This window comes from Leuresthes tenuis, unplaced genomic scaffold (genome assembly GCF_036924035.1).
Source record: "Leuresthes tenuis unplaced genomic scaffold, fLeuTen1.0.hap1 SCAF_16, whole genome shotgun sequence".
Taxonomy (NCBI): domain Eukaryota; kingdom Metazoa; phylum Chordata; class Actinopteri; order Atheriniformes; family Atherinopsidae; genus Leuresthes; species Leuresthes tenuis.
This window is the reverse complement of record NW_027325370.1, coordinates 24545463-24571970: the sequence shown is the minus strand read 5'-3', so window position 1 is coordinate 24571970 and position 26508 is coordinate 24545463. Positions and strand designations below refer to the sequence as shown.

The following is a 26508-nucleotide window of genomic DNA, read 5'->3' as shown; positions in this document are numbered from 1 at the left end:
CTATTGTACTTTATTATGAGTCATCAGCAATAGTGGAGAGGATGCTGTGAATTTTCTCTCTGCTAAAAACAACTTTATTAGTGAAGAAGCTCACTACCAACTGTTCAAGGAAAACAATGCTCCACAGAGCAATGGCTTTCATTCAGTCTGGTTGCAAAAATAAAAAAATAAAAAACTTGGGTTAAAAAAACCTGGGTTGAAACTTGCTTAATGAGTTGTGCAAAGGAATTTCTTATGAATTGTTACACCATCTGGCCAGACTTAATGAAATTATTCTAATTTGGTGGAATGCCACTTCCTTTCAAGCTTTTTTTAAGTCTATTCAAAAGCACCCAACTGCCAATTATTCCAAAGAGCCAGCTTCTTCTGACTGATTACCTTCTTTTTCAGAGTATCAACATTTGTCAATTGTAGCATGCATTGAAGCTCCAGCTATGCCAATAAGATAATCAGCCTGTGTAGGTGTGAAGTTTAGGTAGCTGCTCTGTGTTTTTTTGGCGCATGGCATGGAAAAAATATTCCAAATGGAATTGATTCTTCAAATTTGGTAACAGCATTGTCTAATGTATAAAGACATTTATTCTGAGATGCTGTTTAGTTAAGTAATGCAAATATAAAAAAATGGTAAGATAAGACAAGGCTATGAGGAAACACTGTTGATTGTCCACTTTCATGCCATATGTCAGCACAAGATCAAGGGTATGTTTATCAAAATCCAAATGAGTCAAATACAAATATCAGGGCAATATTCAGCATTGTTTTCAACATTGACATAAAAGTGATCAACTGTAAAAATTTTATCCGTACTCAGCACTAAATAGGATAAAATAATTTTTTTAAAAATCAGCCAATTTAGACAGAAACATAGAATAAAGGCTAAGTGGACAAAAGACAAACAACCACTGGTGTTATTAATATTTCTGATAAGTCTGACTGCAGCAGCAATAATTACCAACAAAGCAGAAATCTGTGCTCCAAACTTGAGCTTCAAAGCTTTCCTGTGGTTGTTTGCAGACATGGTGCAGTCAAGGGTGTCTGTCAAGTGATATGCAAAACCACATAGTTCATCAACAGCCATGAAGCAAAAGCTGCAAATGAAAAACAGAGTAGCTGCTTATGTTCTGAGACCGCGTTCACACACTTACACACACTGCTGTGTGTCAGTGCTTTACTCAGCCCATGTCCTCAGGCACTCACTTCATGACCAATCAGAAAGATACAGGAAGCGGTGTTCACTAACACTCCCGTACAACTCGCATAGACGGCCCAGACTGAGAAATCATCTTCAGACATGTGAAAGAACCAAAGGCAGGAAAAGGAAAGCTGAAAACCAACAACTGTTGAAGCCACTGAACTGACAACAGGACACCGGTGGTGAGTTGCTGATTCGCTGATCGAACTATGTGACTGACTCATAATTTTCTTTATTGTACTGAATTATATGAATATTCTGTGAAAAAGATATGTTTCATTCATAATTTGGTAAACCATGAAAATTAAAAAAATTTGTATGACTGACCGGATTTTAAGAGCATTTTTTTTTTTAAATATGGCAATGACTTTCCATCAAAGCTGTTCCAAAACTCAACACAAAGCAAAAAACTTTTTGGAAATATTGTTTTACAGTTCTTTGATGCACTTTATCTTTTACACCTGAATTCATTTACTGAATATCGACACGTGCCTATGCGACAAGTGATAAGATGTGAGAGAGCATGGCTGACAAATATGAAGTGCCGTGACATTATGGACTCCATCGGTTTTAATACCTTTGCTAATGTTGGCTTCACGTTCTGCTTCAATCCTCATTTGACCATGAGGTCAAACAGATCAAATATGTATTTCCCTGTTACTGCTAAGTGGCCAGGAGAAAGGAAGGAAAAGGTGTACGTGTGTGAGAGTATGTGTGTGTGGGTGCATGCGTGTGTGTGTCTGAGCAAACCGCTAGACAAGCACAACAAAGACAGTTGGCAAAGTACATTCCATGGGCGTAGATGTGATGCAGGAAATCCCACTCCCATTCCCGAAGGATCTAAATAGAAACACACACACACATATATAAATACAGAAAGAAAAAAAGAGAAAAATAGACATAATCTTAGACACTACACAGAACAATGTAGTTAGTTTCTGAGTGTAATAAAATGTCATTATATAAAAGGCCACGACTAAAATTAAAGATTTCAGTTATATGCTGTGTCTTTTTGTGCTCAATGCAAAGAAAAAGAAAAATGTGTCAATAGATAAGATTAATAAAATAATTTAGCACTTTCTCAGGACTTGTAAATATCATGGCTTGTGTGAATTAATTAATTCCTTCTTTTTCATTGCAGGAAGTTTGTGTTCTCAATAGAGGGAGCTATTTATTTTCAAAAAGGTGCAGCTTTAGGGACAATTTTTATGCAATGCAAAGAACCTTTGACCTTGTGTTGCTACGGAGTTCAAGGTGTCAGGAGCCTGAATTCAGTCTCTTGTGTTTTTTTATGTGGTACACTCTGAGCCTAAAACAAGGTCACCTGAACCTGCAGCAGAGTTAATGAGCTTTAATTTCAATCCCAGGGCTACAAAGCAATTACCACCCCTGAATTTTCAGGCTTTCATCAATGTATCCTGAGCTTATCTCCATCCAGACCAGATTAGCTTCAAAAGAACGGCGTTTGCTGCTTTTAGCATGGCTCAGAGTTTATGGCTTTTTACGTTTGTTGCAAAACATAAATCACTTGAAACAGGCACTTTTTTTTTTCTCAGGTATGTGTTGCTGTTCACAGAAGACAATCAAGACAGTCACTCTGTGAGATACCATCAAACTGTAGCAATATGCCTTTTCTTATCAACTAAACTATTGTGTTCACCCTCAGTAGGTCATAAGAAGCAAAACTGGATTCCTTCATTGTGAACATTCTTAATGTGGCATCATAGAGTCCCTGTAGGGCATTCGGGAGAGACAGAGGCGCACAGTTTACTTAGAGCACAGGGAACTTTTCCACCACACGGAAACAGTATTTCCTGTTTGGTTTGGTTTGATTTCATTCTTTACTTTATTTTAATACCGGCTTTTGAGATTGTTACCGAGGTATCCTGATGACGGAAGTGTAAACCTGGTAAGAAGTTACTTTTTTTCCCCCAACAACTGCAGTATAAATGCTTCACTGTATGTTTCAAACTGCAGGGAGAACAATTTGCCTTCTATTACCTAACTGAAATGAAGGGAGGTTTTTGTTCTAAGCAAAATTATTTCTTTAGGCTTTTGAATCCATCATTCACTCGCCACACATTAATGGAATACGGCTCTATGGGCGAACAAAAAAAACAGCAGAGGTGAGCAACAGGTGCTGCGGTTTTAGTAACATACAAGAGAGGTGGTTTCAATACACTACCCTCCTACATCTTCACAGCTGGAGGAACAACCAAACCCACAGAGGGAAGCCTGCGCAGAATGGATGTTCTTGTGTGCCTTTTGGAAAGCCTTGGCAGACTCACTGACACTGAGGTCAGTGCAGGAAGGACAGCCCTGCACTGAAACAATAGCTGGGATTTAAACAGTACTTGCATAAGTGCCTGCAGGACACAGCTGATCATGATACAGCTCCATCTGGTGCTAAATGGAAAATAAGGTTTAAATTGAGTGGTCTCTTTTTTAACAGAGTGTAGATTTACATCTGCATGTTTTGCTTGTTCTGACTGCTGATAAAGGGGGAGGCATGACACAGCATTTTTCTTCTTTGCTGATAAATAAACAAGTTATGACACAGGCTCTTCTGTTCCTCAGATATTCTTCAAGCCATCTTCTCCATGGAGAACTTGGTCAAATCTTTATGTTCTCCGCCAAGACGGCGTACACCAGACATCGGTGAAGTAAGTCATGTTCATTTGTAGTGCAACACAAAGGCCAGAGGCAAATAAAGAGGAGATACCATATAGGGGAAGGGTTTTATGACTCCACAAACCCATAATGAGAATGTAACAGTTTAACACCTGTGCAAAGGACAAACACCTGAGGACAGACTAAGAACGAGAACTGCGGGGAGGGAAAAGTAATAATTAGATACCTTAGGTACTGTATCCCAACTTCAACTGCTTTCTGCCCTTGAAGCAGTTTATCTGAGCCTGTGCAGACCCAGTAGAGCCAGACAGCTGGACAACCTGATAAGTGTGCATGCAGCTTTCTTCTGAACTGTACAAACTAAACCTCACATTGTCTGTATGGAACACTGTGTTTCCTTTCATACCCTTGATAGAGTCTTGTGAAACTCAGCCTGTACAAGTGGTTTACAGTCCCATGAGTCTGTTCTATTTGGGTGAGAAGCCTAGAACTGTCTTACTGTCAGTGTTTTATAAGTTTTGTTTTTTTAAATAGCTCGTGCAGGTCAGGCCTTAGTGTCACTTTTGAAGAACTTTGCTATATGGTCACCGACACTGCATGTCAGATTTACAGTAAAGGACAAATGTAAAATGTACATCTGCCAGCATTCACACCAAATAGTTTATACCACGACGGATAAATCACCGATTATTAGGTTGTAAAACTGCCAGAGGAGGCCGTGTCACTGATGCAGTTCTTTGCATAAGCGCGCAAACACGCAAGTCAGCAACAAAGTGCGCCTGTGCTGCCTTCAAGGGATGGCTGAACGTAGCACAGCCCTTCCTCACTGAGGCAGCCACTTTCAGCGAGGTCGGAGTTTTATGATGTAGGGACGGCAAACGGGATCCCGTCTGGAACTGAGGGAGAGAATGCGGAGTCCTGAGCTGGCGTTAATGTCGCCGTGTTAATGGGGCTCCTGTGCGGTAATGAGCCGGCGATCTACTGTAGCGTGAATTATGCCTGGAAGTGCCGAGGACCTGCGCGGATCCTCTGACTGGGAAACTTGTCCGTCGGCTGGTTTGATTTGATACAAGATGCATCTGTTTCGGAGTCACATTTACCAAGTGTTCCCAGACCGCCACTCAGAGGAGACACCGACCATCCGAGGCGTCAGCTGGGTAGGCTGCCTTAATGTTTAACAGATTTAAGAGAAATAGACTAAATGCCGTGTGGTTTACAGAGCATAAACGAGAATTAATAAACGGTACGGTGTATCGATGATGGGGATCAAGAGAGAGGCGAATTACTGTGTCTGGTTTCCTAATGCGAAGATAAACTTATGTAGGCTAATGCATAAAGTGACTGTAAATCTTTGAAAAAAAAAATCACCAAGATGTCACGTGCTTTCTGTAAACGTTTGAGATGATTCTGAAGTTGATCAGCCTCCAGAAGACAGTAGTCATAATTTACTGTGCAAATTCCAGAATTTGTGTCACACACGCGTTTATCTAATACATGTGCTGAGAGGGAGCAAAACGCTTGTGTGTCAAGAGGGTGAAGACAATAAATAAGAGCACATGAAAGTAGCTATTCATCAAAGTGTGCTTATGTAAGAATGTTAGAGAAGTGGTGAAAACTCATTAAGTGTTGTGCGAAGGAAGGCTGAGTTTTGAAGTATAGGCTTATTTATGATGGCACTTCTACATTTTTGGGAAATGTTTCTTGATTTATTTTATTTTTTTGCACAAAAGAAGAGAATATGAGGATCTTCTGAAATACGATGATTTTTTTTTCAAAGCACACAAGTAGACTTGAGATGATTAGTCTACACACTTTTAAGTCAGCAGGAAATTAATATCCAATTATCTTGATAATTATGTAAGTTCTTTTAATTAAAAAAAAGTACTTTAAAATTACATGTTTCAGGCCTCTCAAAAGAGGACCTTTCCCTTGAAGTATTTTGATGAAGTTAAATGAACGTTCAACTATTCATACCTACTATTCTAACCAAGTTTTTTTTATTTTATGTTTGTACTGGGTTAGCAATGTCATTTCTCACTAGATAACAAGCATTGATACGACTCAATATGAAATTAAACAGGAACTTTAATCCTGGACAAAAAAATCAGCTCCACCTCAGCTAACTACAGCAGTAACGTACTCCTATAACATGCTGTATTCGTCTAAAATATAACAAACTCTTGCAATGTACTGAGTAAACTATCTACTGCTCCTTCCCACCTCTACTGTGACACAATTCACGTCCCCCCCCAAAACAGCAGTCTGCTGAAATTTCAAGAATGCTTCCAAGTAGACTGGAGCAGATTTTTCTATTGTGTTAGCAGCTCCAGCGTGGGGACACAGGAAGGTAATGAAGCACAAAGTTTTTCTTATTAAAGTTGTGTTAAAAATAGTGTATTGTTTATTGTTCACCTTCCCTGCTACTCCCCTGCTCAGTTTACAGAGGAGTGTGTAGAAGAATGTGCAAAGGGGAGGGCCTTGTTTCCAGGTCACAGGAAGACACGGGGCAGAGTTGAAAGGCTTAGGTTCTAAATTTACTTGATGCTTAAGTATCAGGGAGCTAGTGACAACCATAAATCTCCAGACTGTATTGCTATTTTTACCAAGCAATAATCAATGTCAAATTTTAAGAAAGGACTTTAAAAGATTAGGAGAAACAGGAAATAATGTAGTCTCTGGCCTTTCCAGTTTGATGCCTGAAACCTACAGTAAACCAATTATTTTGTGCTTATTCAGGTCAACTAACACATAATAGCTTACACAACTTCCACAAGGCTACACAAATAAGTACTTTCACTCAATAGGATCATTTTAGTTGAGAAGTTTGACTTATATACATTTCTGAAATGAATAAATGCACTGATTGGACATAATAGGCGGGATTATCTTTCTATGAGAACATTGTTTACACTGGCGCTAAAGCAGTGGATTGGGCCTGAATGACCTGAAGTTATAACTGCATACATACTGTATCAGGCTCAGTACCACTGAAAGACACAGAGGTTCGTTTTCTACTTAAACAGCCCCTAAAACACCTGATCCCCAAAAGGAGAAACCATACTGTAGCAGCAATCCTCCTGTCACCAGAATGAAATACCTCACATGCATACGTGAGTCCTCCAAACTGTGTCTCCCTGCAGACCTGAAAGGATTCTGGTTTCTCCACATTTTTGCTCTTTTCTGACACACTTTTGCTTGAGTCATCGCTGATACAAATTAGTCATTAGTCATCCTTAAGCAAGAAAATCATAATGGGACAACATTCTGATCCAGACTTTTCTTAACTCATCCAGCCCTGAAAGAAGAAATTAAGTTTTTATATTGAGAAGTTAAAACAATCTGCCGTTCACTCCATGATCATGTGACATAGCTGGCTGCACTGCAGGCCAGACAAAACATACCATTAAGTCCGGCTGCAAGAACAGAGACACAGATGTATATCACTGACGTGAAGACTTTATCACAACTTCTTGGCCATGTGATTGCTTTGCATATTTCGCATTTTTTTCTGCATGTTCATATAATCCACTAATACAACACAGACAAACTCACACTGCTAACCTATTTAGTAAATATGTAGTTGCTGGAATATGAGAAGTGTTCTGCAAATTTAAAGGTGGTCTCTATTTATAAGTTTTCCTTCTTTTTGTGCAGGTTCAGATAGAACACTGAAATCTACCCAATCTGAAGAGAAATATTACATCATAGTAATAGCCCATGAATTACATTAACTGTAAACAGTTACCGTGGGAATACATGTACACAGTAGCAGTTGCAAGATGGTCATAAAAACATAAAAACCGAGCAACAAAACGGAAGTCCTACTTAGGCCAAAGTACAGACATAGAACTATGGAGTATTTTTACATGGTGGCAGGTTTAAGTTTGGGATGATCTGACTCCTGAGTGCAGCAGTCTACAGAGAAAAACATGACCAACTTTATCTACCTTGTGCAGTTTATTTCACCTTTAAATGGTTGGCTTTGCGAAAGCCTTTTCTTAAAAAAAAGATGGTTCATAGTTTAAAGCAACAAAATGTGAAGCAACTGGCTTTAGGCTCTTTCCACTCACTTGATTACACACACTTGTCACCCTCCCACTTCATGATGGAGACAATGAGAACACTGGCTTAAATAATGTGTTTGTGCTGACCCTCATCCCAATGAAAATAAAGTCATAATTACCTCTATATGCACAGTTCAGCTTCGTTGTGTTTGTTTATTTGGTGCAACCATGGCAAGACTGCAATCAACCAGTCCAGCTGGTTTCTGTGGAATGCTGCTCCAAAGTGATTTATCTGTTTTGTTTCAGAGGTTTTACAGTGGATATGAAGGAATGCCTCAGTGGGAATAAAGTATTTATTTCTGTTTCTTACAGACTCCACTGCCAGAGGCTGTGAATTCAAAGGACACTATGAAGCAGGTGTGTATGCCAGACATGTTTTGGGTACATCACCTTTCCATATGCCGGAGTAAAGGTTCTCACTGTTGTTTTTAAAATCCTGCCGAACAGATGAAGAGTCTCAATTCAGAGGAGTGTGGTTTGAAGCTTAATCTTTTAAGCAAGTTTGGACAATCTGTTGTAATATTTTTCAGCAGATTACTACTGAAAACAGAAAATGTTGTGTTAAACTTGATTTTCTTTTAGCTTTTATCATTTTATCTTACAGTGCTGTGCAAAAGTCTAGAGCCACCCCTCAGTTCTTTATCATTGCCAGGAAAATGGGAAATGGGTGCCGTTATTGATTGAAACGTGTGCAAACATGAATAGTTAAACAGTATATAAGAAGTCCGTTTATTTAAGTAGCATATTCAAAAACAACAAAAGTTGACTAAAGTGCACAAATACAGATAGAAGGCAAACTACGGTAAACAGAAAACAGTATGAGACAAACATTAAAAAGTACATCATTTAAAAAGAGTATGTAAGAACCAATTCAATCCTAGAATTGATTAGATTAGCAAAACAAATAGCTAAAAATGTTAATTATCCCTAGGAAAATTATGACAAAAAGGTAGACATAATTTGGAAAGCTAGTGAGAGGAGATATGTTTTTAGGGAAGATTTAAACTCTGGTACTGAGGAGGACAACCCGATTTGGAGTGGAAAGCTGTTCTAGAGTGTTAGCGCTGCAACGGAAAAGCCATCATCAGCTCAAAAAGGAAATCTGGACCTTGGATTAGTTAAAAGCAGCTGATTCAGTATCAGCATTTTTATTTGCTTCCTGGTAACGTCTTTAACCCTCTGGGGTCTGAGTCGTAATGACGTCATGCGATCTGATCACGCCGGCGTGATCATAGACCTCAGAGGGTTAAGCAGTCATCAGGAATAGTTCTCAAGGCTTTTTGAAGAACATTCTAAAGCTCTTCTTTGGATCTTGGCTGCCTTTTATTCTGCTGTCTGACGAGATGCTTCATTGACGATGATGTTGGATTTCTGGGGAGGATTCATCCCTCCATAAGACCTGTTGCCACTGATTTTCAGTCCAGATCTTGTGTCATTTGGCACACCTCAGCCCTTTCTTCTTGTTTTCCTTCTTTAAGAATAATTTAGTTACAGCCACCCTTCCATTGAGACCATTTCTGATGGGCCTTCAACAAACAGGTGGATCAACTGAAAGATCAACTGCATCTCTCAGGTCCTGAGTTGGGTCTTTGGTGGATTTTTTTACTTTTTCTTAAGCACATACTCAGAAACAGTTCTTCTGTTGTTAGATTTTTTTAGGCTTGACACACGTTTTTTTTTCTTTTTAAAGGCACACCTTGCTGAGATACGCACGTTTTTTGTTTGTTTGTTTTTTTCAGGCTTTTTGGGAATCACCTTTTAAGTGCAAAAATTGAATTATATGTCTGTCAAACTGCGTTATTGTTGGCATTTTTAAATGCAAAAGTTGTATTTTTTTGGACAGAAATGCTTGTGTATCACTTGAGTTAGTTGTCTTTTTCTGCTTGAAAGTTTCATAGGTCAGAGTTAAGTGACTTAACAAAGACAGGAAAAAAACACACTTCTCTGAAAATGGTCAGGTACAAAGACTGGACTGAAAACAAGTGAAAACGTAGCAAATGTCCAAATAAAATCTTTGAAAGCTCTTGAGAAAGCCAGGAGACCTATTGATCAAGAACACTTTAAAAGCAAGAAAGGAGGGGGAGCTTAAGACTTTTATACTACAGGAATTATTGAATAGCAATTAGTAAAGTCATATTCTTTATGTCTTTCATTTAACACCCTTCTCTTAGATAAACAGTCAGTATAAGCCCTTTCACTAGCCTTTGAAGTCCTCTGTGTCCTGCTGGCTTTGAGCTTCACTGACCTGTGGTAACATCTAAACTTGCAGCGCTTGCATCCTCTGAAACTGCTGAACTTGGTCTTTTGTTGTAATAATATCCTGCATTACTACTCAAGCTTGTCTTAAAAGACACATTCCTTGCAGGGCAGTCATAAGAAGTCTAAAGGGCACTCTAAGGTACAGTTGATTGACCCTCCCCACCCTCCCTTGCCCTACCTCACCCTCTCCAGGCCTCTCGTGCTGCTTTATCTCAAATTCTTCAACACCGTGCCTCGGAAAGAACCTTTAAAAACAGTGATAAAATGGGTTGACATGGAAAGTGACTCCTGTTTAGGTTCAGTGGTCTCCCTCTGACAGGAGATGGTAAGAGCATCTTTCAGTCCCCAAATACTCAGTGCCTATGTGGATTTTCTTTTTCTTCCTTTGTTCTTAAAAGAAGCAGTGGGCTGAGAGAGTAGCTGTCCACAGGAGGCCAGTGTTGCTTTGTTTGGTTGCTGAGCAGTCCCAAAAGTTACTAATTAGCTTCATGTTTTATTACAACACAAGATCCGTCGTTTTTAATAAGCTGATAGTGCTCAAACCTTTAGATGCATTTCTTAAATGTAATTTTCATTAGAGAAGCAAATGTGCAACTTTTTTCAAGCAGCTACATGTCTGTAATCTAATACTGTAGGATGATTCACTTGTCTTTGTCTAATGTGGTTCTGTTCTGCTGGTGAAAGGTACAGTAGGTTTCTGTTCCCATATAACTCCAAGTCCAACTTTAAATATCTGCAAGCTGATGTTACCTCAGGCCTGGAATTGCGCATTACCCACACTTGTGGTGTATTGCAGGGTGGAAGTGTTGCCTTCAGAAGTGTGGTCCTGCATTTTTCTCTCAAAGATAGAGGGGAGAAAGTCAACCCATGGAGCTGCATTAGGCTGCTTGTTTACTCACGCAGTGTTCCTCTCAGGCTGCCTCTCACACAGCACATCCCACTAAGGTCACAGAGAGAGTAAGACACAAAGAAATGTCTCGCCTACAGAGGAGACATAGAGTGGATAACTGTACTCATCACCATTCCACTCGTCAACACAAAGCCATTAAATTAGACCACAGATTTCTAGGCTCCAGTTCGTATAAAGTGTGAAGTCTGTGCCAAGATCTGATAGAAACTATTGAGGTAAGAACAGAATATATAATGCAATTGTGACGGGATGAAGTTAGTTAAACTCTCTTCAATGCGACTGACTTGTGCTAAAAAGTGTTTGAGCAAACTGTGCAGGCTGCAGAACAGCGGTTCTGGCACTTGACCTGCGAAAAAATTGGTGTGGCTATTTAGGGACACAGATAAAGATAATACATTTTTGACAATTTAAATGTAAACCAACATGAAGTTGAGCATTGTACTTAACCTCGTTGCTCCAAAGGTGCCTTTCAAATACAGACTCTTGACTGTAAAATTACACCAACAGCAGAATAGACCGGTCATAAAATAGGTTATGGCTACCTGTCCAACAATTACAGATAGCCCATACATCAGAGCTGCTCCTGCACACACAGGCTGAGTGTGTATTTCTCTGCACTTTGTGACGTTGACTGGCACACCTGTGGGAAAACTGTTTGCTTTGTAATTTGACGCACTTGAAACGATTGTATGTGGGTTATAGCTCCTAGATAACATGATTAGGAGGCCTACACGCAGAAGACCAGTAGTGGAGTACATTACATTTGCAGAAAATATCCCATAAAGCCGCTTTCTGCATGTTTATATGATTGTCAACTTTAGCAGGAAGAAACAGTCCCCATCAGTGATATATGGCTTTAGATGTTATTTTTGCAAGGACTTGTGTAGGTAATGGAAAATGACCTCATCAAGAAAATAAGTTTTGGAGCTGACATGCTTGAGAATGTGACCATGGGAGTCCCAGGGGAAAATGGGCCCCTGGGAATACTGGTGACTTCCAGACAGCCGTGGGGGTTCAGCAGACGCCTCAGGACACATTAATTCCACTGATGTCAGGTCTGGGAAAAAGCCAGTGTAAGGATGATGGGTTGAATCATGCACTGTAGGGTTACCCTCAGTGATCAATCATAGTTTTTGGATTCTAATTTGTTGCCCCATATGAATTTGGACCAAATGGACATGTGGTATGACCTCTGTCCAGATGAATGAGCGATGTTTGCGCTTACGTCATCAAGGCATGGGGTCAGGAGGGAAGGAAAAGGTCAGTAGGTGTTTTTACATCCTGAGGGAGGTACAGGAGACCAGAAGAGGCGAAAGGTTTGAGGGAGGTTCTGTCGCTTGCTTCTTTAAACGCCCCTCATCAAGAGAATATAGGACATTTTCTGTGTTTGATTTCATGTGCATCTCAAGACCACAACTTTGGTCTTTTGTCTTGAAGAAAATTCAGAGCACAAACAGGCAAATGTCTGAGTCACTCGTGTAATCACAAGATATGCAGGAGGTGTCTGAGGGGGAGTAAAAGAGGGGAGAGCTAAATTTAAAGTTTTTTAATTGTCTGTCATTAAGACTTTAAATATTGGTAGGTGGTAGCAGTATTTCAAATATAAGCTGCACGTCAAGTGTGAAAAGACCTGAAATTGGGTAACTTTATTATAAAGCCAGAAACCAATCACATTTATTTTTACATGAGCTTTGCCTCTGCATGAGTGGCTGACAGATTTGCACCCTCATCTGCTGTCTTTTAGGATTTTAAACCAGACTAGTGAGTTGGGTGTGTACACTTGAGTGGGTGTTTTAATCATGTCGTGGTGACCTAAATCTGTTTACACACTGACATTGTAGAGACTACATTTTAGTCAGGGGATGACCTAGTCTAGTGCAAAGCCGGGTTAAAGTAGGATTGAGCAAGTTATAGTTGTACTTTGAAAAAGTGTTCTTAAGTAATGGAAACAAACACAACTCTGTGTGTGTGTGTGCCTGGGGCTGAAAATGAGGGGAGGAAGCACCAGTTCAAAGAATCTATGTTGTGGGGGATCAGAAAGTGAAAGGTTGCTATTGCAGTGTGCCAGCCACAGAGCGAGTTGTTGAGGCTGGGAACTCAGCGAGGTGTGGGAGAGTTTCACACTGCCATTTTTAACACATTCTCACCTCCTTGCAACCCACACACACACTACATCACACTCCGACACCTACAGAAATCTCCACTCTCGCTGTTGATGTACACATGATCTCCATGCTGTGGGGAGCTGTAATGAGAAGTGTGTCCCTCCCCCTTCACTTACACACCAACATTTGTTAGAACATTTGCTTCTTTTGCTAACGTATTTGTCGAAATCCCAGAAGATGGCTGTGTGGGTAAACAAGCCGTCTGTGTTACAAATCCTCCTTTATGTAACTCCATAAAGGGCACACCACATTAGACACTCTTAATAATTTAACCTTATTTTTCATGTTTATTCAGTTTCTTTCAGATCGTGTTGTGAAGGCAGCAAGATCAGTGCACAGCATTATGATCGATAGGAACCCTGGTCTGATCCGGGACAGAAAGTATCACCTGAAAACATACAGGTGTGATTCCGTTCATCTTTTAACATGCCTGTGCCCGCAAATTACATGCAAGTTAACATGTAAAATTCATCTCACAGACAGTGTTGCTCCGGTAAGGAACTTGTTGAGTGGCTCATGAAACAGAACGAATGTCTCCAATCAAGAAGTCAGGCCGTTGGGATGTGGCAGGTCTTGGTGGATGAAGGAATACTTATTCATGGTAAGAATTGAAGAGCGGAATTTTTCAGGATGTCTTTTTGAGATGATATTCATCAAGAGTTCAGGCATTTGCATAAAATGTTGAAGAATTATTCTACCAACAGATCCTGTCATATATAGTAACTTTAATATATTCTGATGGTAATGTCTGCGGCTGCTCTCAAAAACTGCCCAAAAGTATTTTAATAGCTTGAAATGTAGCGGTCAAGTCTGTCACTGCATCTCTTTTGCGATGTGTTCTCACTTAGTCAAGAGTTCACCAACTGCTTATGCTTCTTGGACAAGGCGCTGTCTTCCTGGTAGAGACCACTCCAATCAGGATAAAAATGTTCATCATCAAATGGAGGAAATCACTTGGAATGAATTTGCACTTATTTCCATTTATCAGAAACCATATTCTGTTTTGCATCCCTGTCCAGTGAAACATGAGTTGAACTTCCACGACAAGGACACCCACTTCTACCGCTTCCAGGACTCCCAGTTTGGCTTGAACCATATCGCAAATGACTCAGAGGACGAGCTGCAGGAAGCTCTGTCCTTGTTGTCTCAGCTGGGTCCAGATGCTCTGCTCACTATGATTCTACGAAAATGGTAAGTTTGTTTAGTTACTGTTGAACCGCTCAAATGTATATAGTACAACTTATTTGTCCTCTGTGTTAATACAACAATACAAAGGAGTTACATATCTTAATATCTTTGTGTGTGGCTCATTAAACAACTTGTCTTCTCTTTAATTCAGCCCCAGTCAAAGAAGTGCTGAAGACCTCGAGGTCATCTATGAAGAGTTGCTCCATGTGAAGGCTGCTGCTCATCTCTCCACCTCAGTCAGTCACTATCATATGTCTCTCCTGACATCATTAAAGTCATGTTTCTATAGCAGATGGCATACAATTTTTGAAAATGATTCTTGCTCTTAAATTGCAGTTTAAATTATTATTTTAAAAGAAACATATTACGTCCTCTTTTTTAACAAGTTGAGTCATTTCCTGAGCTCTTAAAAAAAGTTTTGTGTTTTTAAGTTGGTAGACACAGAAATAAAAGTTACACCACAACTGCTATTAATTCATCAAAATAACTTTTAACTAGAAAATCATCTAAATTGTGCATCCTGTTGCCTTTCTTTTTCTTTTATGTACTTTGAGACCATCAAACCTCAGGCGTATGATACAGCAGTTACAGGAGTTATCGGTGCTGCTCAGTTTTATTTCTCCTCCTGTTGTGTTTGTAGGTGCGGAAGGAGCTGGCTGCAGTGCTGGTCTTTGAATCACATGCCAAGGCCGGGACAGTGTGTGAGTGTTACAGCTTTGCTGATGTTTGAACTTCTAAAGAGTGTTAACTCATGCACAGAGACACACTGTTTCGTTGTATAGCTGAACCCCTTCATAAAGTCCCCTGAATCTATGCAACTGTCCTTTCACGTTTGATTAGTCATAATGTTTGGAAACTTCAAACGCTGTGCATCTTGACGTATTTGTTTCTTTACTGAACACAATAAAGTCATCATATCTGGGGTCTTATTATCCTTTACACTGCCCATCTGAAGTTAATGCAGCACATCACAGAAAAGGGCCCTGTTAGCAGGACTGACAAGGTTATTCATTCACAGAGACGTGTGGAGATGACTAACGTTGAATGTCTTTTATGTGATGTAGTGTTCAGTCAGGGGGATAAAGGCACCTCCTGGTACATCATCTGGAAAGGCTCTGTGAATGTGATTACACATGGGAAGGTAAAATCGTTTACCAGTTTCAAGTAAACAAAGAAATCTTACTAACTGCCATTTTTTAAATGTAATGCTGAAAGTACTGTGTTCGCACAGGGTCTTGTAACCACTCTGCATGAGGGTGAGGACTTTGGGCAGCTAGCTCTGCTGAATGATGCCCCTCGTGCTGCCACCATCATCCTGAGAGAAGATAACTGTCATTTCCTCCGTGTTGATAAACAGGATTTCATTCGGATCCTCAAGGTTTGTTTGATGTCCTCATTCTATGTGTAGCACCATGACCTCTGGGTTAGATGTCAGAAATAAAAGAGTATAGAAGTGATGTGCACACACAGATGGGACACATTTGAGAGTGGTGCAGCTGTAGGTCGGTTCCCAGTGCTAAGATTTTCTGTCCCTCAGGATGTGGAAGCTAATACAGTGCGACTAGAGGAGCATGGAAAGACTGTTCTGGTGTTGGAGAAGAGTGCAGAATCAGTGGGACAAGGAGGAGCAGGAACCAGCAGCAAGTGAGAATTTCAAGCACTCACATCTGACATAATACAACAGTCACTTCTCAAACAAGTGCATAATCATGAATACATTTCACCAGGGTAGTGAATCATGCTAATAAATTAAATACTGCCAGTAACATGAAACAAAGTGGGACAAAAAAACTTTATTAAAGAGGAGTTAACTGATATTTAAAAAATAGATAGACTTAAACATAAGATGCTGAATGACCTGTTGAATCATTTTACAAGTCTTGAATCATTCCAGCTAAGAATCCTTTCTTGCTTTACTTGCACACCTAAAGTGTTCTGTTCTCTTCATCCCATCAAAGAAACTCCACATGTGAAGAGCCCAGTGAGAATTTCAGTTTTGGGCCTGATATAACAAGACAAAGAGCCTTCAAACGTTAATACTACATGTGGGTCTCTGGAGTTCTCTTGACCCACTAACACCCACTAAAATTTCACTTTTGAGTGCAATGTGAAAGTGTTTCATTGCCATCCAGTTCCGTGTCAAATGACTCCAGTTCTGACAGTATTAATCGGCTAAAGCGCTGCACAGCAGCAATGGGAACACAACATCTAGGTGCACATGTTAATTTTCACTGAGAGTGTGATGGTAGAGGCTACAAGAATGGACACAGCAGACTTTGTCTTTACAGAAACAAAAGTCCCCTGAAAGCAGTGTCTAACATGGAGGCTCTGAAACTGACAGCGACTACTCGAGGACAAAAAGAGATGAGAGTCTTTTTTTTTCATCAATCAATTAGTCAATTTTAAAATGGTAAACTAGAATAATCTCAGAGAGATTTTGATTATCAGAAACTGTAGTCCAACACAGCCTGAAGGATACATGTAATGCCATCCTTTCATGCTGTCGTAGTTCTTAGACTTCTCTGGGAAGCAGTGATCAGCTGTAGCCCTCAAAGCAGTAACAAACATACTTTCACTGGCAGTGGGAAAGAATATGAGTGGCTCGATTTAGAAGGTATACTCGTGTATAAAAATTCTGTTTGAACACACTACTGTAGGTGTAGAAAAACAGCATAAGGATAACAGTGAGAAGCACTGGCACTTCTTTTCCCAGGAACAAGAATCCTTTCAGTTAACACAATAATACCAGTTTTATTTTAGAAAGAAATCAAAAATTGCAGGGATTTGTTTATTGCATTTCATCAAACAGCATTACAGAAGTAAAAAAGTGTTTTGTTTTCTCCTAAAATCAATAAAATTCATCAATAAAAAACAATATAAATCATTAAATGCACACCACACAACATAACACACAACATAACAAAATTACTTTATTGGTGTTAAAAATAAAACACTTATAATTTAGATAATGACCTGACTGATGCTGTTCCTAGATTGAGGAAGTTACTGAAGGAAAGTTGAAACATAAAAACTGATTTTGTTGAATAAATCAATCATTTTGAAACGGCTAAAGATATGTGATCTGACACATGGCAGCCATACTATGAAAAATTGCATTTTCTTCAAATTGTCACTCACGTCAGAGTCACTTGTCTTCTTTCTCTTTATGGTAACACCGATAACAACACTGATGTTCCTGCATGGGTGTGCTTGATTAGTGTTGTGATGTAAAATTTGTCTTGTTGATTGATAATTCAATTAATAGTTTACATTCTATTGTTGGCATCTAATACTTTTAATCAAAAATATCTTAAGAATTTATGAAATCTACCCAATGTTTATCCAGAAATTTAAAATATAATTGTTGCTATTTAGAAAGTTACATTTTGTATGAAGATATAGATTTCAGGAGATTTGTGTCACCCAGATTCCACTATTTTTGGTGGAATGACCCATGTGCTAAGGGACAAGGCATTTTGTCCAAGAGCGAGCTATGGTCTGAAACAGATGGAACACCATCACTCAGTCAGATGTGATTTATTACATGTAAAGTGCTCTAAATGCAGTTAACTGAACAAGCAAAGCAGTGGCTACGTCAAGGGCCAGGTTCTGTTTCTTCTTTTTTAGGGAGTTTATCACTCAAAACATACGCAAATTTATTACACAAATATGCACAGTAAGACAGTTGTTATAGTTGTTACCCATTGACTGAGTGATTTTACAGAGAGAGTTCCTTACTGTTGTTTGATTTTAGGGGTAATTAGGTAATAGTGCCGTGCTCACGCACCAAACAAAGGTGTTTTACAGTCTGACAGAGTCTCTGTTTTGTTCATTTGTTTTAACTTATCTATAAGCACATAAACTTCTATTATAAATGTAAATATGTGCTACATGCACACATGCAGAACACCAAGCAAATAATAAGTTTAAAATTAATCTCCACGCTTTCCTCTCCATCCTATTCTGCACCATGAAGATACACAGTTATGTCGGGAACACCTGAAAAAATCCTGGAACACCTCCTGGAAACACTTAAACTGGATTCTAATGGAAGCGATCCTATAGGTGGGAGGCTGCAGACACCTTTTCTTGTTTTATTGTAATTGATACAGGATGCATAGACCTTGTCAGCTTGATCAGTTGTGTTATTGATGTTTGTTTTCCAGCAGATCCCTGCGTGAGCGACTTTCTCCTCACTCACAAAGTCTTCATGCCATCCAGTCAGCTGTGTCCTGCTCTACAGCACCAATATCCTGTGGTGGTTTAATACTGATAAAGGTTTTGCTGATACTGACAATCAGTATAATGCTGTTTGATAATGATGAGGATGATGATGTGTACTATTTAAATATTAACATAAAACAGGGCATAACATAAAACGTAGTTTTTCATGTTATGCCCTTAACTGCCATTGCACCTATCAGGCAGAACTCTCTGAGGGCTCAGAGCAGGAGAAGGCTGCCTATGTTCTGAACGCCAAACAGAAGGTGGTGAAGCTGATTGGCCAGTGGGTGGCACTATTTGGCCTTCTGCTGAAAGAAGACCCTGTTGCTTTGGACTTTTTGGAGGTGGGATGTCAGGCTCATATCCAGTTAATTCAAACTAAATTCTAAGAGATTTTGTTTGTTTTTTTGTTTTTTAATGATTTCTATGTTTGGGCTGAAACAGAGAATGAAAAAGGACGTGGCAGCTGATTACCGTTTGTCCAGTATTCTGAGAGACCAATTTAGGGAGAGGAGGAGAACAAGAGTGTAAATATCCTCCTCTATTTCTGCACAATATGTAGGTCAGACTGTGCCATGCTTTCTAATGCCTCTTCCTTTTTGATAACGTAACAGGCTGGAGAATGGATACCAGTCACTGAGTAGGGTGAGCATTGTGAACATTGCTTTTGAAGAAAAAATGTTTTGAGATGACAGAATATTATGTCAAAAATAGATCTTACTGAGAAAATGGTCTTAATATCATGTGGTCGTTGATGAGATTTCTCTGAATCATTCTGTTACCTTTACCAGAGCCAGCAATTTGATTGGTTTTCACACTGTGAGGAGCAACTGGGAAGGTTACAGCCAATCAGAGCACAGGACAAAGGTAAGGCTCAGACTCTAAAACAGGCAGATGTAATCAATCAAACAAACCAGTGATACTTACTATATATGTAACTTATTTGAATCTCTGAATGAAACTATATATATGGCAATGCTAAGTAATTGCCTCACACTACATGCTCAGCATGTCTTTGGATGACACATGTCATAACTCATGTCATCAATCATCAAATCAACATTTCCTAACATTTTGGCCTCTGTCCCTGCTTCAGTGTTGTATGAGATCTACAGGCCAGACAACAAACCTCTCACTCTGATGCTGCCCGTCAACACATCTGTACAGGATGTGATGGCAGCAATAGTCAAGCCTGGCAGTGATCACGTGCTGGTCAAAATAAACTCCACGGGAGGTAGGCCTCATTTTAATGATTTATCTTATTTTTCTAGTTTGCATAGCAGATACATCAGTCAGTCATAACATTATGACCACCAAGTGACCAAGTCTCCTTTTTACCACTAAAAGAGTGGCGTCAGGGGTCTGAGGGTCTCCTGGAGTGTCTGATACTGGGATGTTAGTAATTGAATCTTTGGGCCCAGTTGATACAAATGGGATGGGTTCTGCCATCATATCCCATTATATTGGTGCTTTACGGAGTTTGGAGGCTGGGTGAATACCTCAGACTCTTTCATTCCAAAGCAGTATTTGAGTCCATTGCTATCCTGCTAGTTGAGGCAGCAACTCTAGGAAAGTGGTAGCAGATGGAGGATTGGTCTCCAACAATGTTTACATAGGTGTTAAATGTGGCATCCATATGAATGCCAAGATGCAGGTTTTCCCAGGTTATTCACAGTACCAGTCATCGGTTTTAATGTTGTGGCTGATAGGTGCATTTTTCTCTGATAAATTATTCAGTTTCTGTAAAATGCTCCATTTTTTTATTAAAAAATGTTTAAGCATAATCAATCATTTACTTTAGTCAGTTCTAACTTGACTCATTTTTATAAATTGTCTTCTGCTCTTTGTTGTTTCATTGTGCTGAACACTATTTTTTTATTCTTTTCTGTAAATGCACACAGAAAGAGCTCAGTTAAAGCTGGATGCAACAGCATTCTACACTGCCCTAGGTCTCAACGAGAGGCTGTTCATTTGCACAAGCAGCGAAGTGGAACAACTGGTGAGAAACGGGTGCCTTCTTTACATTTTTATTTTATTTTCTATATTTGGGAAAAGCCAAGAAAGGCACACATTGACACATTCGCTCACTGATTATCTTTCACTCCCTGTATCTTTTAGCCCAATAACATGACACTTAACATGAGTAACATAACATGACCAAAATCTGACTTTTAAAATTAATATTAGTTTGAAGGCTGCACAATGGTGGTTTGCACCATCGCCTCACAGCGAGAGGGTTTCAGGCTCAACTCCCGGCTGTGGCCTTTCTGTGTGGAGTTTGCATGTTCTCCCCGTGTATGCGTGGGTTCTGCCCAGGCACTCCGGCTTCCTCCCACTGTCCAAAAACATGCATGTTAGGTTGATTGGTGTCTCTAAAATTGTCTTTAGGAGTGAGTGTGCGTGGTTGTTTGTCTAGTTTGTCTCTGTGTGGCCCTGTGATGGACTGGCAACTTGCCCAGGGTGTACCCTGCCTCTCGCCCAGTGACCGCTGGGATAGGCTCCAGCCCCCCCGCGTCCCGACAGACGGATTAAGCGGGTATAGAAAATAGATGGATGTTAGTTTGACATAACTTCTCAGAATCAGGCTAACACAACCCAATAATGGAGTTGGGGTCCAATTACTCCCGCAAGTATACAATCAAATACAGCATCAACTCGACGGTCTTTTTGGATAATTTTTTTCTGAAACAGCAATGTATATTTATAAAGCCAAAAATAAAAAAAATCTCCTCTCATTAAAGCATTTCTAGACTGTTTATATACTCTAATTAAATTCTTTCATAACTACAGCATCATGTGAGAAAATCACCATTCAAGTAACTGAAAGTCAATGCTTTTCCAGTGAATTTTCTCACAGGACTGTAGCTCAGGAGGAAGAGCAGTCGCCCACCAATCGGAAGGTCGGTGGTTCGACTCTGGCTTCCCCGGGCTACATGTCGAAGAGGCCTGAACCCCAAGTTGCCTCCCAGTGTATCACTGGGGTATGAATGTGTATGAATTTTTAGAAAAAAAAGCACGTAGTTAAGTATCTTAAGATGTGCTGTATGAATGTGTGTGAGTGGGGTGAATGCGGCATGTACTAGTCAGTTAGACTAGAAAACTAGCTATACATAGTACAAGTCCATTTACCATTTACATCATTGTGGCAATGGACTCAATCAATAATTTGTTTCCACGTCCGTGCATGTATACTGTTACAATGATGGTGGTTCAGTTAAAGATCAAGTTGAGCTGTAGTTCGACTCAACTGTGCACATAACTCTGCTGTTTGTCTTCCAGAGGCCCCTGAAAGAACAGCAGGGCCCAGAGCAAGGAACAACTGATGTTCTTGAGCAGATGAGTTCTAAAGACATTGCCAATGAGCTCACCAACTATGACTGGGAACTATTCACAGCAATGCATGAGGTAATTTTGCAGTTATGAAAAATCTTATATCTGCCCATCAGATGATCTGTACCCTGTTTTTACAGTGAATTTTGAATACAGTGCTACATTGTGTGACCTGTAAAATCTGTTCAATCTGTGACTTCCAAATTTTGTTTTCACTGTATTTTCACTTCATGTCAGTGGTTCTGAATTATTGTTCCTATCACTTCAGGTGGAACTTGTCTACTACATATTTGGGCGTCATAAATTCCCAGGTGCCATCACAGCTAATCTGGAGCGGTTTGTCCGTCGCTTCAATGAAGTGCAGTACTGGGTGGTGACAGAGCTGTGCCTCTGTGAAGACCTGGTGAAACGGGCCATTTTGCTAAAGAAGTTCATCAAAATTGCTTCAGTGTAAGTGTCAGATAAAAGAAACTGAAAATATTTCAACCCCTTTAAGAATTACCATGAAATTCTTACAATCTTTTTTCAGAAAACCTCATAAAGTATGAAATGTAAACAAAAGTAGAATCCATCTGTTTTGTACTTATGTAAACCATAAATATATATATTTTTTTTTATTGTGCAAAGTCATATCAAATGTCCAAGCTTCGTAATGTTATTTAGTAAGTTAGTTATTACAAATTCACGATCATAATGCTATTGATGCCAGCAACACAGTAAAAAAAGCTTAAAAAACAGGCTTGTGCTTACCTGTGTTGCCCATGTTTCCCTATTTTTACTTGATATAGAATTTCTAGTTGCTCAAATTGTTGAATGTCTGAATTGCAGGCAGAACAGTTTAGCACCCAAATATTTTACTATTGGGCCTTGCTGTCAGGATACAGGAAACAGGAAAGTGGTTTGAGATTCTGTTGCAACAATAATCAATCAATCATTTTTCTCTGACTCAAGGCATCATCTGTATAGCATCATATGTTTGTTCTAAAACTTGTGTACAATATCCAGCATCAATGGTACCTCCACAGAAATGAAAGTTTCTCATCATAAGCTCACCAAAACACCCTGTTGCCATCAAGGCTGTTGAACTGAAAACAAACACTTTCCTTTTGAGAACACAGTGCCCATGATTTCCAAAAAGAATTTCAGATTCCGATTGACCAGACCTGAGCACAGTTCTCCGCAGTCAATCATGAGTGGTTTCAAGACCAAGGTGGCGCCACATCTGCATCAGATTATACTCCAAAATTCCGTTATTTCTCTGATCCCTTCCATATCTCAGCCTATTTGGGAGGCTCTTTTTCTTCCCAATTATTTTACTAATCCATTGCCAATTAACTTAATTGTTTATGAGATGTTACACCAGGTTGTTCACGATTTAGACTTTTCTTGCCCATGTCCCGACATTTTTTCCTTCACCAAGGCTAGAATGAATCAGATATAGGATCAGTAACATTTTTTTAGTTAAAGAGATCATGCAGAAACTACCAAGTGGAAAACTTGGTGGAAATTCAGGGCACTGGCAAAACAAAAAATCCATCAAGTCTTGGTCCTAATCACTTTAATTCAAATTGGAATTATTATTGAGAAATAGAGCATTGCCCTTTGCTGAATGTTTTGCTTTTTAGGCGCTCTTGTTGGAAATGTGTTGCTGGCATTCAAAATTCTCTCTTTTTTAATGATTAAATATCTCAGTTTCAACATTTAACATGATTAAACCCAAATCACTACACCCTATTATTTCATTTATTCTATGTTATTTTTTGAGGATTAGTATAAATATCAGTAACCCCATGAGAATGAAGCTTGAAGTGATGGTTGACTTTGTTCTAGCACCAACAGTTCATAGTTTTCTTTAGACGAAATATCCCAGATTAGCTAGTGAAAATATTCATGTACATTCATGTTCCCCATAGGGTTGATGATGATCCCTTGACTTTTAATTTTGCCACCTGCAGCTCATATTTAAAGCATGTCTGCAATGCTACAGTTTATAAATTAAATAAAAGGATTAAACTGGCACCATTTAATGTTAAAATGCTGACATTGGCATCAAGCTCATAGGATCACATGGATTACTGTTTGTGTGTCTGTAGAGTTGCTTTTAATGTGTTTAATGTTAAATCCTTAACAATTTAGCACCACTTCAATAACAGCATTTAGGCAGTCTCAAATCCAGCTGCTGACAGCCACATGTCCTCTCTGTTACAGATTAAAAGAACAGAGGAATCTCAATTCATTTTTCGCTGTGATGTTTGCGTTAAGCAACAGTGCAGTGCACAGGCTTTACAAGACCTGGGAGGTGAGAATGCAACAGTCAATGATTTAAGTGCCTTGAGATGACAATTGTTGTAATTTGGTGCTATATAAATAAAACTGAATTGAAATTGAATGATAATGAATGTTGTCACATTTATTTGACAAATCTTTTGGAAATGACCTGTGCGACTTTTGTCTGTATTATACAGAGGATTCCAAGCAAGACAAAAAGGATCTACTGTGCCTATGAGAGATTGATGGTAAGTTGTACATGATATGTTTTCTTCTTCTTCACATTTAAAGGCAGCTTATCTCCTGTTAGATTTCTGTACTAACAAAAATGTTCTGGTTCTGATAGGACCCTTCTCGCAACCACAGGGCCTACAGACTGGCTGTTGCTAAACTCAGTCCTCCTTACATCCCCTTCATGCCTCTGCTGCTGAAAGGTAACAGACAGCAGCAATCACTTGATTGTGATTATATAGACATCTTTGATTAAATCCTCAGGACACTAATTGTTTCTGTTTGTGTGTGAACCTAGACATGACATTCATCCATGAGGGAAACCCAAACTACATAGACAAATTGGTCAATTTTGAGAAGATGGTATGGATGGATCTTCTTTTTTTTGGCAGGGGGGGGGGGGATATTTGCTTGATTATGTTCTCCACACATTCTGTTCTATGTAAGTAAACATTTGACTTACAATATTTCCTTTTCTTCTTGTGTTATAGCGAATGCTTGCCAAAACAGTGAAAATTGTACGAGGATGTAGAAGCCAACCATACGGTAAGTGATCAAATTTAACTGCTGCACAAGCTTTAGTATGGATATCCCCTTAGAGGTCAGATGATGCAATGTGGATGTTGCAGTACATTGATTAAGTCACATTTGTGTTTAAGAGTGATACATGCAGTAAATAATATTCTCTGTCTCCTCTGCAGTGCCTTCATCTCCGCAGAGGGGCTTGGCTGATCGAATGTTCTTGGAAGGGCCTGCTTCTCGTTTATCTACATGTAAGTTAAAGGCGGGTGAAAAAGAAAGTGCACCCTTTTTCCAAGGTTTCAAAGATGAGGATATATATATATGTATATATATATATATATATATATATATATATATATATATATATATATATATACATATATATATTTAAATGTGGTCTTTAGGTCTTAAAGTTTGGTTATAAGACCTCAGACCTCACAACATGAGATATTTAACAACGCAGACTTAGTTTTTCGCTCTCTATTTCCACATTTGAACTTAGTTTTTCCTAAATAAGTAAAGACACATTATAATATCAAATGTGATGTTGCTCATTTAATGTTTTCTACCTAATTTTAAGACCTAGTAACGACCGGATGATATTTTTATTTTGTCCCAGCTTGTAGACGTTAGGAAATAAAAAAGGTTGTCCTTTCTTTTTCACCATCTACAATGTTGTTTACAGGCATGTCATGTTGTAGTCTCTACAAGCAAAGATTTTGAGTTGTTTTATGCTAATTAGTTTCTCCACAGCCTTTCTACTATGTTACCATTTCTGATTTGCTAGTGCAAACACTAAAGTGTGCTTTGTCAAACATGATTACCTCCTCTCATTCAGACTCAGAGCATGCACTCCCTTTGCGGAGTCCCAGCAACATCCGACACTACATTCAAAGCCTGAAGGTGATTGACAACCAGCGGAAACTAACGCAGCTATCAAGAACAATAGAGTGCTAAAACATCTGCCTGCAAATGTAGAAAGACTGGAAAACTATAATAAAATCAGAGGCAGAGAACCAATTGCAGCTGGATGAACAAAAACCTTCACACTCGCCTGAATAAGATGGGCCTCTGGAGGCATAAAGTGCCATGGAAATCCACTGTAATTCAATGAGCTTGGACAGTCACAGTGAAACTTTCTGCACTGCACAGCATTGAGAGTGAAAATGTGCAGCATGCACAGTAATAACCTCCAATGCTGAATCTGACTGTGTGCACTGGACTCTTGGGACACATTTTAATCCAACAAGCCTTACATCACCACACAAAGGCAATGTAGTGTTAATTTCTCTGGTGTCGAAATTCTTGTTATATGACATGTTGTATACTGCTGTCTGTGTAGGAGCCAGCACATTACAAATCTGTGCCACAAATAACCACTTCAATTAGCTTTTTGTGCACTTTCGTTCTCCCTTTAAAAGTAATATGTTGTATTGTGTTGACAGCAAGGCCTCTAACTGACATGCACATAATTTCATACTGTGTTTTCATTTTTTCTAAATAAATTATTTTCCCAGTTATTTG

The 26508-nt window shown here is 39.2% G+C and overlaps 1 protein-coding gene across 5 annotated transcripts; it reads left to right on the top strand.

Moving 5' to 3' along the window:
• The first annotated feature begins 1141 nt into the window (after positions 1 to 1141).
• On the top strand, positions 1142 to 26504 carry rapgef3 (Rap guanine nucleotide exchange factor (GEF) 3). 5 transcript variants are annotated; one of them, XM_072366286.1, is made up of 28 exons: positions 1142 to 1374; positions 3770 to 3855; positions 8200 to 8244; positions 13517 to 13623; positions 13701 to 13822; positions 14241 to 14412; positions 14561 to 14645; positions 15050 to 15110; positions 15474 to 15550; positions 15641 to 15787; positions 15947 to 16053; positions 18386 to 18474; positions 18579 to 18657; positions 18827 to 18977; positions 19078 to 19160; positions 19248 to 19278; positions 19425 to 19500; positions 19730 to 19867; positions 20535 to 20632; positions 21913 to 22038; positions 22232 to 22413; positions 24172 to 24262; positions 24429 to 24479; positions 24578 to 24665; positions 24761 to 24825; positions 24954 to 25008; positions 25164 to 25235; positions 25823 to 26504. In XM_072366286.1, the coding sequence occupies exons 2-28, from the start codon at positions 3793 to 3795 to the stop codon at positions 25939 to 25941; spliced, it is 2580 nt and encodes an 859-aa protein (XP_072222387.1). In that variant the 5' UTR covers positions 1142 to 1374; positions 3770 to 3792; the 3' UTR covers positions 25942 to 26504. The 5 variants fall into 5 exon arrangements, with proteins under 5 accessions (XP_072222387.1, XP_072222389.1, XP_072222388.1 ...); XM_072366287.1 differs by lacking the exon at positions 1142 to 1374 and adding an exon at positions 2491 to 3101; XM_072366288.1 differs by lacking the exon at positions 3770 to 3855.
• Positions 26505 to 26508: the final 4 nt, after the last annotated feature.

What these genes read in the sequence shown, in the direction of transcription:
- rapgef3 (XM_072366285.1), top strand. Translation starts at nt 4,897, where the DNA reads ATGCATCTGTTTCGGAGTCACATTTACCAAGTGTTCCCAGACCGCCAC. An exon ending in ACTATGATTCTACGAAAATG is followed by an intron (nt 14,413 to 14,560) that starts GTAAGTTTGTTT and finishes TCTTTAATTCAG; the next exon opens with CCCCAGTCAAAGAAGTGCTG. An exon ending in TTGCTTTGGACTTTTTGGAG is followed by an intron (nt 18,978 to 19,077) that starts GTGGGATGTCAG and finishes GGGCTGAAACAG; the next exon opens with AGAATGAAAAAGGACGTGGC.